General features: G+C 29.7%; 2 protein-coding genes across 6 annotated transcripts in view; one reads left to right on the forward strand and one right to left on the reverse strand.

The window, feature by feature from the left end:
* LOC147073791 (metabotropic glutamate receptor 2-like) overlaps positions 1 to 17,721 on the forward strand; it is a 411,881-nt gene that overhangs the window by 45,555 nt on the left and 348,605 nt on the right. The gene's annotated exons all lie outside the window — the stretch shown is intronic.
* LOC147073792 (putative cytochrome P450 4s3) overlaps positions 12,614 to 17,721 on the reverse strand; it is a 34,056-nt gene continuing 28,948 nt past the window's right edge. For all 5 annotated transcript variants that reach the window (XM_085944817.1, XM_085944821.1, XM_085944820.1 and 2 more), the window contains 3 exons: positions 17,146 to 17,398; positions 14,047 to 14,226; positions 12,614 to 12,933 (listed from right to left, as the gene is read on the reverse strand). In XM_085944817.1, coding sequence (XP_085800943.1) covers positions 12,767 to 12,933; positions 14,047 to 14,226; positions 17,146 to 17,398 — 600 coding nt within the window. In that variant the 3' untranslated portion in view covers positions 12,614 to 12,766. The remainder of the gene's footprint in view (positions 12,934 to 14,046; positions 14,227 to 17,145; positions 17,399 to 17,721) is intronic.

A 17,721-nucleotide genomic window follows, 5' to 3' on the forward strand; every position in this document is an offset into this window, starting at 1 on the left:
CCACTATTAAGGACGAAATAAATTTGTAGTCGCTTGTAAATAACATCTTGTTAGGATTAAGCATTTATACATTTAAGTTGAAATGTTAAGTATAATATTATAGTGTTTTCACGTAATAATGTTCGTCCGAAAGGTAAATATCGAATGAAACGTTTTCTGCGGCTCCAAATAGTTTTATTAAAACTTAGTAAAATTCTATTGGCCTAAAAAGGCCAAGAGTGGTGGAAAGGACTAGTACGTGGGTGTCAACCTTTCGTTTTGACATTTTAAGTTTAAAGACTGCCATTCCCTTATTTAGTACCCGAATACTTATTCCGATACCTCGATGGAAAGCTAGAAACTTTCCCCTTCGTTCGAACACGAAAAATCATATAAAATCAACTATTTTGCTTACGTCACCGCTACGGCGTATTTAAGGGACATGTTCTAGAGGGTGCTTAAAACACCCCTATTAAGTCTTAATTTTGCGGAAATAAAGTAGAGTAAATTTAACCCGATTTAATTAGAAGATATCTCTATTAGAAAGTTACCAGGAACGGGAGATATACGTAAATTTATCCCGTGAGAGAAAGATATACATCTGCTATCCCTTACGGACTGTTTCCTGTTAAACCTCCATCCCGAGGGTATAAAAGGTGACATCCTTTTTCCGTAAAATCATTAGTTTCTACACTTCTCACCAGCGATCTCCTACTAAGCAGCAGTCCTTCCGCGGATACGAGATACGGTTCTCAGTAACATTCGTGAAATTTACCTACAATAAGTCCCCATCGACGGGCAAAAAGTAACGCGAATATCTCGTATCTGCCGGTCGTGACGTGTGCCGCAAAACGTAGCGCGAATAACACGTATCTGTCGGTAGTGACGTCGACCGCTAAAACGTAGCTCGAATACCACGTATCTGTCGATAGTAACGCGCTCGCGGAGTAATTTCATTTTTCATTACTCATCATACGAGGTGACGTAATCGGGATAAATTACGTGATCGGATTTGTTTTATAAAAACAAATTAATAAACTCAGTTTGTAATAATAAATTTTACAAATCTTTTTTCGGAATTATAAAATAAATTTTTGAAACTTTATTAAGTAAACATAATCATAAAATAAATTTTAGTAAATAAATTCATAAACATAAAAACAAATTTTAGTAAATAAATTTGTAAACATTAAGCAGACCTTTTGTAAACAAGTCTGTAAACACAAATAAATATTTGTAAATACACTGTGAACATAAATAAACTTTATAAACAACAATAAAATAATTCTATTCTTTTATAAACCTAATACTGTGTGACCAAAGAATAATTTATATTTTCTTTCTTATGGGAAAATATTTCATGAATTAAAAATATCCAAAGAATATCTGCGTATACATTCTCTGAATTAGGTGTGACTTTTCGGGAATTTGTGAAAGATTTCACAGAGATCCTATAGTGAACAAATAAATAGTTTGCTGATACTTTAATGAGATTTAATTACGGGAACAATGACAGTTAATCTTATTGTGTGACCGTGAACTCTAGTACCTGAATAAATTCGGCACCACACCAGCTGAGAGTTTTATTCGGGAATTCAAAAGTTGTGATACTACAAAGGAGATCCACCTCTCCTAATTCATCACTAGTCTCCTCAGTGACGGCCCGGTAGCATTATTGAGCTAGCCGTGAGCCGGGTCATGTCAATAGGCTAGTTATATTCAATGAATATACGTGCATAGACCAGTTCAAAAAGTTTTTGATGAAAAACCGTATGTTCGAAGTATTGGAAAACCCAAATTTAGTTGGTTATCCGCTTTCATTATTGTTCAACATTATTTAGCTAGTTGTTTGCAATTTGACCACTAAGATATGTTTTCGGTGACTTTATTATTAATAAGAGAAAATGTAATACAAAATATAACAGAGCATTCAATCAAAACACAAAATAATGAAGTTTATAAGAATATGTTTTTAATTTTATCTACAATCCTATGTAGATCTGTGCCACTTCGAAAATATATTTAACAAATATTTTATTTTACGAAAAATGGATGATAGTCACTTGCTCAACCTATTAGATTCATCTCTGGGTCAAAATACACATTCAAAAATAACGTGTACTTTTTTATAAGATACACTACATCATACGTATGATGCGTAGCTGCTCGGCAATCATGGGTGTAAAAGCATATACCACATTTTAATATAATCAATAATTGCTACATTCATTTAGAATTATTTATATGGAGATAACATAATGACTAATATAGTTAATACGTGCTTAATGTTTTGTACTTTGTTTTTATGGCTCAAAATAAAGTACATATTATTTATTCTTCAAAATGATTAAAACTCGAAAAAAAAGCTCGTGGTTCAAATTCTAATAATCACTTGAAAAATACAATTTTTCAAAATATGTATAAGTTTCGATTTAACATAGTTTTCTGGCTATATCAAAATATCGTTTCCCATTCCCAGACCACTATTTTGATCAAAGTAGCTGTCAGTTTTTACACTACTAAGCAATACATTTCATTATGCTGTGAAAACCTTTATCAACGATTTAATAAAAATAATTTATATTTGATACTGTGATTTTGTTGTTTTACTTTGACATTTTTGATCATAGTGTATAATAATTATTTCTATCTACCTACCATAAAATATTTATATAGCTTGACATAGACGATAAATAACTATATAAAAAAAACACTGAAAAATAGTACGTATGTATAATAGTTGAACCATTGCAGGTTTTATTAGCAGATTTTTGTTTTTACGATAAATATAATATATTTACCACTTACTTAATCTTTTAGGTCCTTACTCTTGTCAAAATATACATTGAAAAACAATATGTAAATTTTTCAGACCCTGGATTCGAACCCGTAACCCACTATAGTATAAGCCAACGCGGTAAGCGCGGCCTTAATATAAATTTATATATAACTATATGATCTACATAACTGAACTTTTGCATAAATGAAACATTGAAAATCCTTATACTTAAAATTTAGGGTACAGTTCGGTTATGAGGAATACAGCGGCAAACACATTTTGAAAATAGCCGATATACTGGATTATTTGTTAGGTTAACCTAACCTAACATTACCTAACCTAACCTAACCTAATCTAACCTAACCTAACCTAACCCAACCTAATTTAACCTAAACTAACCCAAACTAACAAATAATCCAGTATATCGGGTATTTTCAAAATGTGTTTTTCGCTGTATTCCTCATAACCAAACTGTACCGAATTTAGTAATAATTCATACAGATTATATTGAATAAATCGTGAATTTTGACTTTCTCCATTATGAAAAAATAAATCTGTTGATCTATGATTCTGACCTTTATTTAGATTATTCTGTATAACCAATTGTTACACACGAGATTTAAAAAAATCGAGACCCTGCACAACTTTGACTGCTGGAAACGTTCACGACAAAATTACTCATGACTTTCTGTTAGCAAAGTTCAGTCGGCGTAGTAATAAAAAAAGCTACCATTTACCGAATTTTTTATACGTTAAGCTGTGAAGTTTTTGTTTCTTTTCTTGTTGTTTTGCTAATCAGTTTATGTAACTTTTTAGAGCTTTTAGTAAAAAGGAAATGTCAGTAGTCTACTCAACTTTGATACTTTACTCGATTTTTATTTATGCCATTACGACAAAGGTTAATTATTTATGTGAGAGTTACCTTTAATATTTGATCAATTGTTTATTTTCTGTGTATTTCAAATACTTACAACAGATATTATGTGTTCTTTAAGAAATAAAATATAATATAACAAAATTACTAGAGAATAATTTATACGAATACCATATCCGACTAATAATGGATTCTTTATTAGAATAATTCATACTAATTTTGTGCAACCGGAAATGTATTTTTATTTTCTTTTTCCATGTAATTTATTAGTATAGTATTGCCATATCGTTATCATAGTCTGCAAGTTGATGCAAATATTAGGTTATAATTTTTTTCATATTTTCCTGAAGTTTTAGATCATAATAAATAAATTAATATCCTAGTTTTGAGAACATGACAAATCACCATATTAAAATAAATCATCTTTAGAATTCGTTAATACGTTTATAACTGTCAGCGTTTAATATAAAAAAGTTTATAAACCGGAGCGCTCGATAATTTTCTGAAGATATGTTAACATAGTTATCAAATTTTATGTGTATTTTTATAAATATAAATGTGTTAATTTTTTTTGTTATAAGTATATGGTTATCTAGCTTAGATAGTCAAATTATTTTTTCTGCAAGACAGTAATAATTTTACCGATTTCACGAACCAGAACGGCGCTGCGGTGTGCTCCGGTTCATTTAGAGCCCTGACTACTGTGATTTAAAAGTTAAAAAGATAATCATTTTACTATGTATATATTTCCGCTTATCGGTAATGGAAATGCTATATCTACTGGTTTTTTAATATTGATCTGATAACTATAATATATCATTATCAAAAAAAATATAGGACGCGTTAGTGGTTTGTTCTACAAATGCTTATGTGTATGATAGTATCTCTACTCTACTAAATTTGCTTCAGATACCGATATCAATTCTACTTACGTGAGGTGTTCTTATGTTGATTATATTTAATATTTAAAAAGGTCTCTCTTTAAGACTTACGCGATCTATCTAGATTCTAGAATTTATAATTTTATTACATCGGTTTTTTTAATATACATATCTCACTATATGTGAATAATAATACTAAGTTTTTTGTGTAGTCTATAAGGTTTGCTATATAATAAAAATAAATAAATTTAATTTTTAAATCACTATATCATAACAAAGTGTTTTATCAGTTAAAAAGAAGTTGTCTTTCAAAGCATTCAATACTGTACCTACATGGTAGATTTTTGTTTTACAGCGTTGTATAAAACTTTCAGATTTATCCAATATTAGAGTTCGCACACGAAGCTATACTTTTATACGTTATTATAATGTGGTAATGATTAAAAAATAATATATTTTTAAAATACTTCACATTTAATTAGGTATATTCAGCTAATATTTTTTTTTTCATACATTAACGTTGTTTATTCGTTATTTTTATTATTTAGTAGGGCAGTATGTATATTTAGAGTCATTTCTCATTTGACACCCACGATAGCCGCGCGGCTTAAGCGTCGGCCTATAACGTCGTGGGTCCCAGGTTCGAATTCTGTTATCTCATACTATTTTTCAATGTGTGACATATGAGTCATAGGATGGACCTAATAGGTTGAGCAAGTGGTTGACATCCATTTCTCGTAAAAAAAAATCAAAATCTGTTAATATAAACCTCTACTCTGTGGATGCCTATAAAATGATCTTATTAGGATCGAACTTGGTCGATAAAAAAATATATATTAGTAAATTTCCAATACATTGACTGGTTCTATTGTTTCCAAGTTATGACAATTTAATAGGCTGACTGAAAGTATTAGGTATAAATTTATTATATAAGCAAGAATAATATATTCGTTGATAGTATGCATTTGCCATTAGTTAGTGCGCCAAGTACTTAACAATGCCAAAAGGATAAACCTGGATCGCAAAAAGACTACTCAAATAGAATAGTCTAAAACTTAAATCAATTAGAAATCAAAAATATTTTTAATTAAATTTAATTCCCATTTCATTATTTGGTAAATTTACATTAAGTACCTAGGCACCTATAATATACTTTTAGATTTTAATATTTCTCTATTTAAACGTAAATAGTCTAATCTTCACCAAGCACTTAGGTAAACCACATAATTGTATACTCTCCGCTAAGCAGAAATTCACTACCTAGTGTTTCGGTCAAAACTCCACTTTTTCACCATCTGGGATCACTAATGACTGTTTACAAAATATGTCCGGCGTTGCGTATTTTCTCATGTAGAGGGCACTTGAAGGCAACACAGGAATTTCATAATGGCCACCCAAAGTACCTACTTACTTGTATTGTTTATTATGAAAAGCATCCCCTATTATTTATGATAGGTACTAATTCATTCTAAAACACTAAACTACACCAACATTAGCTATTATTCTAATGTTAAATATGTAAATAAACAACTATTATAATGTATTGTTACATTTAACACGTCATTAATTGTTGCCGACTTTAGTGTATGTAGCAGTAGTAAAGAGTGACTTTTGAAAGGAGGTAAGCAATGGTATGCACACTTTGTCAGTAATTTTTTAATGGCTCTACAATCCGGTGTGGATCTAGACCACTTCACAAAGAGGTTTCGTAATATTTGTTTTTTACGAGAAATATATGTTAGCCACGTCTCCAACTATTTTTTTGAAGTGTGTTTGAACCCAGAGCATATATATTTATTATGAATATGCTCTGGGTTCAAACACACTTTAAAAAGCATCATGCGAATTTTTCATATATAGGATTCAAACCAAAGACCCTCAAGTATACGGTATTACTTGGGTGGAGAGGTATTCTTAGCCATACTCATTTATTTTCATTGAACGTACAATACAATAAATTGCATGTTGTGTTTCAATAAAAATTAAATTAAACTCTGCCATTAAAAAAATCTAAAATGATGTAGGATTTAATGATCTTGTATATAAAATTTTTGAACGCCTTCGACTTTGGAAGCCTGGTTTTATATTTTTTACGTTTTATAAAAAATCTGATCTACTTTGACAATATTCCGGTAGGTGGCACTTCGTATCTCATACAAGTTGATAATACATCGAATGCACAGTTACAACAGTCTGCGGATGCATATATTGTGTTAGTTGACTACTGCGTACAATGTATTATAGTTCTTACAATAGGATACCTAACTATTATATAATCATATTAAATATTAACTATTTTTTAGTATGTCATCTGTTATGAATTACTGTAATTCTAAAGTAATGTTCGATACTAGTAAGAAGTTTTTGTCACTAATAATAATTTGTAATGCGACGTCCTAATGATATGAATATCCATAGTTTAAATCCTATTGGGACAGTTAAATAAAACACAAGAGGTGATTCTTGCCCTAATTTATTTGTAGTCCAGGGATTGCGTGTAGTTACCTAATGTTATTTCTTTTATTTTTCTATTTTTACCCTATAAATGGGGTTCAGTAAATGATTAATAACCAACCCTTACATAAAGAGTGATATATACCTACTCCGTCTGGTGTAATATATATATATATAAATACGCAGGTTTGGAAGATAAGCTCATTTATTTAGGTTCAAGAGATATTAAAGTATTTTTATTTCTAAAATATGTAATATTTTTTTTATTCTTTATGGTTTACATAAAATCATCATGAACATAATCAGTTTAAATCAGTAGGGGAGAGCAGGTAGGATTCGTACACAGGGAGCATTCGTACAGTGGCGATATCTTCACTATCCAATTCATTGGCGTGCTCACGTTTGTGTGTAAGACTCCCGCTCATACGCATAGTGTAACCGCGGGGCAGGGCATCAGTGCGGCCAACAGCTTCGACGGAGCACGCCGATAGGTGTTTTTGCTCTACGTAAGTATTTTTTGTATTCACTTTTGAACACGCTTAACTGTTATAAGTTTTGCACGAATGTTATACGTGACTTAGTATAGTTTATGAAGTGATAACTTTGTTTAATATGTAAATAGTCATTTTAGGCTAACTATAGCGGTTATTTTTATTTTCAATTAATTTGTTGATTTCTCGGTTTGGGGTACCTTCGTGCAGTTATGAGTGGGGTAGATTCGTACTGTACGAATGCTCCCCATTCCTAACTGCGTGGCAGTAGAAAGATTGTTCACCAAAAATATTATTGTTACAGAACCATGCCGCGAATATATGTGAAAAAGGGGACCGGAACAGGAGACGTTGCCGAAGATACAATGATGCAAGATGGAGCCGTTAGAATCCACGTAAGGTGGACAATCAACTTCTACAGCGGGCCAAGATGCCAATGTGCCAGAAACTCTACTTGCAGAAACAGAGATTACTCAACAAGATCTTCCATGGAGCTCAGCGCCAGTATCACCCTCCTTGCTATCACCTACAACTGCACCTGCATCTTCATCAACTGTAGGATTAATAACTCCAGAAATTATCCGGCCCTATCCCAGAGTGGACAGAAATGCGTTAAAAAAGTCGAAGAAAGGAAAACTACCAGAATATATACCGATACCCCTGAAAAAAATAGACTAGAAGAAATAGAAAAAGCAAAACAGTTGAAGAAGCAAGAGCAAGAGAGGAAGCAATGGGCTAAGGAGATGAAGCGAGCATTACATTTACTGTCAGATACAAGAACCAAAACAAAGAGACAGAAGAAAACTTCAGGGACAACTAAACCAAAGAGGCAAAATAAAACTGTAAAGACTGATAGTCAGGATGAAACTGATTGTGAGGATGAGGCTAATATGAGTTTAAGAGAAATTTCTTGTTCTCTCATCGAAGAGACGTCTGAAGGATCGGATACTGACAATGAAACTCCAGTTACGTCAGGGAACATCAAAGAAGAACGCTTTGTGATAGTAGAGCTCAAGAAAACAAAGACCGTTTAAATTATCTTGGGCAGGTGCTTAAAATATATAGTCCCGTTGAATACAAAGTTTCATTTTTGAGGAAGAAGCCTCATACCTGGAAATTTGTCTTTCCCACTACCAAAGATGAAGGAATCGGAAGGAAGGGATGTGGTATGTGTTTTTCCGCTATCAAAATCTGCTTTTACAGCAAGAACAGCCCGGATAATATTTAGCTTCGAAAAAGACCTATCTATATATAATGTTGGATAGTACAACTATTAAATACGATTAAGACCTATTAATTACTCTAATGGTTAATTTTAAAATGTTGGTTTATTCGTTCCTTTATTAACAAAAAAATAAATAAAAGTGTTATGTTTTTATTGATAAGTAGTTATAAGCACTTTAAAAACAATAACTGTTAATTATTATTACATGAAGGCTGATTCTGTGTTAGCTTTGATCTCAATACATGTTTATATTACATTGAATAAATAGCATTTTCTTTGACTGTACGAAGGTTCCCCATTATGTACGAATGTGCCCCACACTATGTACGAAGCTACCCCACGTGTGGGGTAGTTTCGTACGTTTTCCATTTTTCAGAAAAGTTACCGTATCTTCGCCATGCTGATTTGTATCTAAACCATACTTCACTATTATTAAAGCCAAATATATTGGATATATAACAGCATTGAAGTTATTTAAAAATATCTTACAGTTTTGTTTTTATACGGCTTAGAGTAAAAAGTGTACGAATCCTACCTGCTCTCCCCTATCCTCTGCTGAATGAATTTCTTTTAAAGATAATTCATTAGTATGTTGTGTTGCCACGTACCTCCAAAAATGTCGTTGACGCAGTGGCATCTAGCAGTGGCAAAGTGTGGAAGTAGGATGTTAAAATTCGACATAAATAGTGTATACTAAATTTTTTTAATCAAACGTAACTGTTTTATTGAACTAAGATCATAATGTGTAGATAAAAAATTGTCAGTTTTTTTAAATTTAATTAAACTCTGCCTAATCAAAATATATTTATTAAGGTATGTTATGGGTGATCCGACAAAATAGTGCACATTTTTTCAGTGATAATTATTTATTTTCGTTGAATTTAGAATACATATTATTATTTACACGTGGTGTCAGTTAGATTAATACAATTCATAAAGCCCAGCATAAAATAAACCATAATCAATAAAAATATTTGTAGGCAAAAAAAAATTTTTATCGATTAAGGTTTGGTTTAGGCAGCGCTTTATGAATTTTATTAATGTAACTGACACCATGTTTAATAATTTGTGTATTCTAAATTCAACGAAAACAAATAATTATGACTGAAGAAATTTGCAACATTTTCTCGGATCGCCAATGACATACCTAAACCATTGTAGTTTGGTCAGGGCGAGGTTTAATTGAATTTTAATAACTATTGATCACTATCAGCAAATTGTATTCTTAGTACAATGAAAACAAATCAGTATGACTGAAAAAAATAAGTATGCACTGTTTATGTCGAATCTTAACAGCCTACCTCTACCCCTCGCCACTGGCATCTAGTCTACCTTTTATATATTTATTACCTTTACCTTTTACACTGGATGACTAGGTTTATCCAACGCTTGTCAAATCTAATACGTTTTTTCAAATTAAAGAATGACAATGGGACAATATGTTAGGTCGCAGTTTTAATACCGTATAGTAGATCACGGCATTCTTCAAGATGGACATGTCCTCTATTATTATTTTATTCATATGATAAAAAAAAATGATAAAATCACTATATTGTTCAAATTTAAACTAACTCAATTTTATGATTCAAATATTATATTATTTAGGTACGCAAAATTTAATATACTTATTATTATATTAGTTACATATTTTTATTTATTATCTAGTAGATTAAATAACATTTTTCATAAACATAAAAGTTCTTCTATGTTACACTTTCGTGCAAATTAGGAGCTATATTAATTATACACATACAACATGTAATAGGTATTTGACTACTCGTAAGTATTTCTGCCTGCCAAATATTGTGGACGTCTCTAAAAGACAAAGGTTAAATTAAGGGAACGCCGTTAATCATGGTCTAGTAAGCCAGGTTTTGTGGGTATTTAGTTAAAGTTGCCACTGAAACTTACCTTCATTTACTAATGTCATACACTACTGTCTACACAGACAATAGATCAGAATCTCGGTAATCTTTTGATTTAAGTCCATTGTTTTGAAAGTCTATTCGAAACGTTGGGTCGATGTTCATAACTGAAATATGTATGACACTACATCTCATTCTAAGATTAACACAAGTATTCCCAATATAATTGAATTTATTGCAATGCCATTTATTTATATTTTTAGGTAATTTTATATATAAATACAATAATAATTTGATATTTTGTGACACATAATAATATATTTATTATAACTTATTTTATCATTGTGTTTTTTTAATTATATCGAATTATACGAATATAATAAAATTACAAAACTTACATATTGAAATAGGATAAAAACGGTAACGTATAAATACTGTCGATTTTTTTTACACTGACTTTAGATATAAACTGCGTCATTGATAAGAAGTACTATTGCTCTTAACAATCTTTACACATCTTCCAACGACTGATTGAATGACTTTTAAATCTTAATTGATGCTATAATCACATTACAGTTGAAACTAAATCACTATACATTTTTAATTTAGTCAATTCACATTATATCTACTTTAAAAAAGTTTTTACATCAATAATTGTAAGAAGAGAACAGATTTGTTTATAATATACAAATAAAGAATTTGACACTTTTTGCTAATTATTATGTTAATTAACCATTATATTTTTAGTAAATAAGTTATAAAAAATATCATCAAGATAGAGGTCTCAAATAATGCTATTATTGATATTAAATTTATTATTATAAATACCTACTAGCAGAAATCATCATAAATACGCACATGATGAAAAAACTGACAACAAAATTATTCCCGCCTAGAGTTGGGTTTCTGGAATTCTCGAGAAATTTTCAAGATTTCCCATCCCGAATCTCGAGAATTTAAATTTTTAACATTTCGGGAAATCCCGGATCTCGAGAATCTTTTCTCGGGATTCGGGATTTCTTTATTATCAAATTTACTATTAATTGAAAAACAATTTTCAATATGATATGATAAAATGGACATTAACACAAAACGTTCAAAGACTGATCGGGGCACTTAACACAATTAAGCCAACTTCGACTCAAAATGAGCGCAATTTTTGCAACATTAGGGAATTCTGTGTCCCAAAAGTTTACGCGATTGACAGTCTGTGTTTTTTGAAATTCTATTTTAATAAGTAATGATTTGTATTATTTTGTTTTCCTACTTCTATTTTATTTGTCTTCTTACATAAATAAAAAAAATCATTTTTTTTGAATTTGTCTGTTTTTACACCGATGTATTATTTTTACAGGTTTTTTTTTAAATTACCCGATATCTCGAGAATTCTTTTCTGGAAATCCCGAATCTCGAGAATTCAAAATTTCGGGAAATCCCGAATCTCGAGATTGAGATTTTCTCGGGAAATACCCAACTCTATTCCCGCTTGTACGTACTAAAAATCTTGGTCTCTGCGAGTACGACATCTTACGTCTGAGTTCGAATTTTGCATGAAGAATATTTATATATTATATAGTCATTAATTTTTAATATACTCAAACTTATAAAAATATATGTTTGTATTGTTCATCATTTTCTACCTACATTTTTACTATGCTAATTTTTATCAAAGAGAAGTTTAATTTTGAATACCTACCTAACTATTTATATTATTTACCAAAATTCACATGATTTGATAATATTATAATCTTCTTTATATTGAGCATATATCATTTTAAAATACCTCAGAGATATACATACTAAATACAAAGTTCGTCTTAATTAAAATTTGGAGTGATCTGGGCATCGGTTAGTAATCAGATGCCAGTAACTTAATTGGCAAAGCACATTTGCGCGAATCTTCTAGTGGTTACAGGTTTGTAATACAAAATGAAAACATATTTCTAGTAGGTATCTGAGGTGTTTTCAAATAATATATGCTGAATTAAATACTTACATTAGGTAGATATAAAAACAAACACAATATGAGTTAATATTATTTTTTATGCCCAATTAAAAAAATGTCTAAAAACATAATACTTATTTTATTTATTTTACATATTTATTTTTCTTTTTCCATGTAACAGATTTTCAATTAAAACGTTATTTTATATTATAATCAATTCTTAATATTCATTTTTTAAAAATTCATTTACATCACCATAAAAAACATAATGCACTATAAGTATGCTCTGTCGCGTATCTGAATATTCAAACCATTCTTTGATTTAAGAATAATTTCTGCTGCTGGAATGGGTATATATTCTGGTCCGGCACTGAACAATTCGAACTTTCTTAAGAGCTTTGAAAGAATACTTTTTATTTCCAGCATGGCAAATTTTTGACCTGAAATTATAATAGCATTTAAATCCATATTGATTCTAAAATAATACATTAAAATATTCAACTTTTAAGTGGTGAAAAAACGATGCGTATATTTTCAATAAATAAATAATTTCACACAATATTATCAAAATAATAAATTTAAAAAAAAAATCGATATTTGGAAATTGACGCTTCTATATTTTGTAACTTACTACAATAATATAATCTAAATCGCTACAAGAACCCTCATATAAATATAACCGTTAATAGCACTAGAGCCCTTGGCGGGTCTTGGCCTTCTTCAAAAACTTCCTCCATCCTGGACGATCCAGCGCCTACACTCTCATATTATAATGATTAGCCACTATATATTTGATGATATTATATGTTTTTAACACAAAAGAAAATAACAATAGAATAATTTACCACACCTACATATTTTATTATCGTCGCTTTAGTGATCCATATGAAATGTATTTATTTGACCATCTTTTAAAATATGAGTGAGCAATAATTACAATGTTTTATAATTTTAGAAGACATGCAAAATACCGGTAACTTTGGAATGTATATCTTGAATATTTCAGTTATTTGGAAATAGTTATGACTTAAAATAATATTGCACCGATTGCGTGTATTTAATAATAGACATAATGCTGAAACCGAGTAACTTAGTTTAGCAAAAATATTGTTACGTATGTTGGAATTGGTTGTATTCGTTATCAGTGTATATTTGCCTTTTGGTGAGTGCACATAGTATCGCAAGATGCCGAAAGGCAAAACCCAAGTCGTATAACTTCAAATTCCATTAAGTACTCTCAGTCGATAGTATTATAATGATAACATTACTATTATATATAGCATTGTTTAAAAAAATAACAGTTAAAATCTTTAAATTTTTGGCAGTAAAATATTTTAAATTTCGCTTGTTTTTTTTATTTTGACATTAATGTATAAATGACGTATTGCATGATCGTTGATGAAATTATTTAAAATTCGGAAAAACAGTAAAGACGTTTATCAAAATTCACTACCTGTAATAAATCACGAATATTTAGTTTTCTAGTAAACACTATAAATTCATTTCAGCTTTTCTCTACTACTGTTAAATTTCAATGGATGTCGTTTGCTTACCTATGCAATTTCTTGGGCCGGCACTGAATGGGATGAATAGATAAGGGTGCTTGTTATGAACATTCTCTGGTAGAAATCGATCGGGGTTAAATTTTTCCGGTTCCGGGAAATAGGAAGGATTTTGATGCATAAAGTATGGCTGGATTCCTACGAAACATCCCTTAGGGATAATAGTGCCATCTGAAAAAGTAAGGGATACAGTTAAGAGTACATATATTATTTACTATTTGATACCGAATTCACTGGAGAGCAGTTTACCACCTGTTGGTTTTACTTAGAGATTAATTGAAAATGAAATAATATTTACTTACGGTTGCTAATAATCTAAAAATTGTGGTATATTATTACTCTTACTAAGCTTAAATAATCCTTAGACTTCTTATAAAAGATATTATGTATGCCATTAGTATATCATATTTTCTCAATTAATACTAAATGACTATACGCATTTGTATTATATATTATTGAGAATAAAGCGCCTATTATTTTGTCAACTGGTGCATTATACATGTGATTTAATGACAATATTAATTATTAATATATGAAATATCGATAACACTTTTCAAAGGTTTTTAAAATTGACTCGTTATTTTGAATAAATTGCAACATTTGCTGGATTTATAATATATTATATAAAGTTCCATTTTTTCATTTATTTAATGAGAGAAGATTGGGCCATTTTTTGATTAATTGATTAATTAATTAATATCCCACAAAATCTACAAATTGCCTCAGGATTAGATTAATGACATAGCCCAAATTCCATATGTTTGACCTTTATACGGCACCTGGGACCAATCGTATTTGGACTGAATTTTAAAGTACCTATGAAAAATATTGTTTTATGATTTTTTTTTTAAAAGTCTAACAATCAGTTTGTCCAAATCAAATGACTTAAATTCAGTATACTTAACTTTGTTCAGTAAATTATGAGCTGATTTTTATGTAATTTTACAGTTAAAATTTAACAGTTACCAAGAATTAAAATATATGTTATACCTATTGTTATTCTTATATGAATTTCAGTGATAGTGTTATTGTGTATTTTTTTTAACTTTTCACCGATCTCATTTTTTATTTATAATAGTTTATTATATATAAAATCAATAAATTTTAATTTTAATTTGAAATATAAAGAATATTGTAGATTTTTTATTAAATTTAACTTAAGCGTGTCTGTCACAATTAAATCATTTTTACTGACATAAAATTGATTGAACGTTAGATAATCTCATGTTCTCAAAAACTCCTGGTATTATTAAAATGTAAAGTTATTATATTTGATAACCGTTTATTAATTGAATTTGAAAACATCCACATTAATAATTATTGTCACTTAATGAAATATCTACAAGAAAGATACTTCAATCGGAAACTTAATGGTGAAAGCCCCTTTAAATTACAAATATGTGGCTGAATCTTACTCGAAAAGAGTTTTTCAAATAATGAAAATTTTCAATATTGAATGATAAATAATATTTTTTTTGTATTTTGCTTGTATTTCAAAGAATTGCCAATAAGTGACTTTTTGTTTCGGCTTTTATGTTGTAAAATATGAATATAAAGATAATAAAACTTTTAAAGAAAATAGTATAAAGATTGGTAATTATGGATACGTTACATAATTAGAATAGTTGATAAAACAAAATAAGGATCTTTTAGCATACAAAATGATTATCTATCTTTATTACGCATATAGAGATATAGATAATTTCTAAGTTTCTGCTCATATTATAAATACTCGTTCAGCGTACAATGACGTTATGTTAACGCATGAGCGATCATTTGCATCATATTACTTTTCAATAGGGTGGGTCGTGCTCTCACGTCAAACGTGACTAGTCACAAGTCAGATTTTCAATATATTCCAAGCTAAAGATGCAAACATGCATACAGTATCATTTTTGCATCAAGTAATATAATCCAAGATGCTAACAATGGCTCAACAAATATAATAATCTCAATAATAAATGCTGTTTTATTATAAGATATTTTTTGTTTACAAAACATGTTTATTTTAATTAATATCTAACTTCTATCGTTATACGTATATAAATAAAAATCTATCTATATATATTTATGTAATTTTTGTTAAGAAGCTGCGCTCGAGTGTAATATACAACAGATTAAACTGATCATTTCTACATACAAACTAGCAAAGAATTAATATGCGACGGATAAAAATATAATATGTATAAACTGGTAAATATTCAGAAAATGCAAAACGTGAAATTGCTAAAATAATTTAAAATTAACTACTTGTTTTATTCAAACGAATAATTCACAAGATTTAGGAATATATCATTCTGAAATTTGAACATTATATAATTTAGAAAAACACTTTCTGAGAGAGTATATAACCAATAGAAAAAATCTTTTTTGAAGAAAGTAAGCCACCCGGCCGGGAATCGAACCCTGCATCTCTACGGGTAAACGCCCCAATCGTCGCATTTATCCAATATGCTACAGTGTGACATACTAAGAACGACACATTTTAGCTATTGGTCATTTTAATACCTACTCATCGGCGCTCTTCGAAATCAAGCTACTTTGGCAATCGATTTTTGTTTATTAAATCAAAGTAGGTAACTATTTACTATTACTTTTGATTACTAACCGACGTCGTGGAATTTCTCCAATATTTTTTAGAAGTAACTACTTGCACTTGCTAATAATTTATAATTAACTATTTCTTTTATTCAAACGAATAATTCACAAGATTTAAGAATATAGTATCATTCTGATTATTGAAAATTTTTCAAAAAAGATTTTTTCTATTGGATATAATAATATAATATACTCTCTCAGAAAGTGTTTTTCTAAATTATATAATGTTCAATAATCATAATGATATACAGATACAGATACATATACAGATTTAAAAAATGCATTGGCATCGTGTTTTGATATATTCTAAAAGTTTCAAATGTCTAGCTAGTCGGGAAGTTAGTTAAAAATCGATTGCAAGATTTTTACCGGACAAACAACCACCGGACAAATAAGAATACGACTTAAGAAAAACATTGTAAAATAGACTATGAGCCATGGAGTCTAATACCATCGTAAAAAAAGTTTAATTATATGAAGATAGGTACATACCTTTAAGTGTCAAATCATCGATCAAGAGTCGCCCGAAAAACGGAACCGATGGATATATCCTCAGAGATTCTTTGATGACCAACTCCAAATATTTCATTTCTTGGAGCTCTCTAAATTCTATACGTTTTGATGTATCACTACATTCATTTCCAAATAAAGATAATTGCTCCTGAAATGCTTTTTCCTGTGCTTCAGGATTATTTGCCAACAAATATATCGAAAAGCTGATTGCTGAAGATGTGGTATCATGACCCTGAAATAAATACCACAACAATAAAATAGTGTTTTTATTCGTATTTCATAATACCTTTCCCCTGTGTAACCAATCATTCAAAAAGAAATTTGTTCTTTTTATGTTATTACAGTTATTCGTTAATTAATATTGTGGAGATTGAAGAACATCGGGAAAAAGTGTCGCACTCGGCAATACCGAAAACGTAGCACACACATAGTCAAATAACGTAAAGCCAAATTGGTGACGCAGGTGTCTTTAAGCCAAAATATTTACAATATATAAAAACTTACATATTATATTCTTATGCACACTACAATAGGCCATGAGGCCAAATGACAGTA

The sequence above is a fragment of the Rhyacophila brunnea genome, unplaced genomic scaffold (assembly GCF_057557595.1).
Source record: "Rhyacophila brunnea isolate RB1 unplaced genomic scaffold, BYU_Rbru_1.0 scaffold_17, whole genome shotgun sequence".
NCBI classification, from domain to species: domain Eukaryota; kingdom Metazoa; phylum Arthropoda; class Insecta; order Trichoptera; family Rhyacophilidae; genus Rhyacophila; species Rhyacophila brunnea.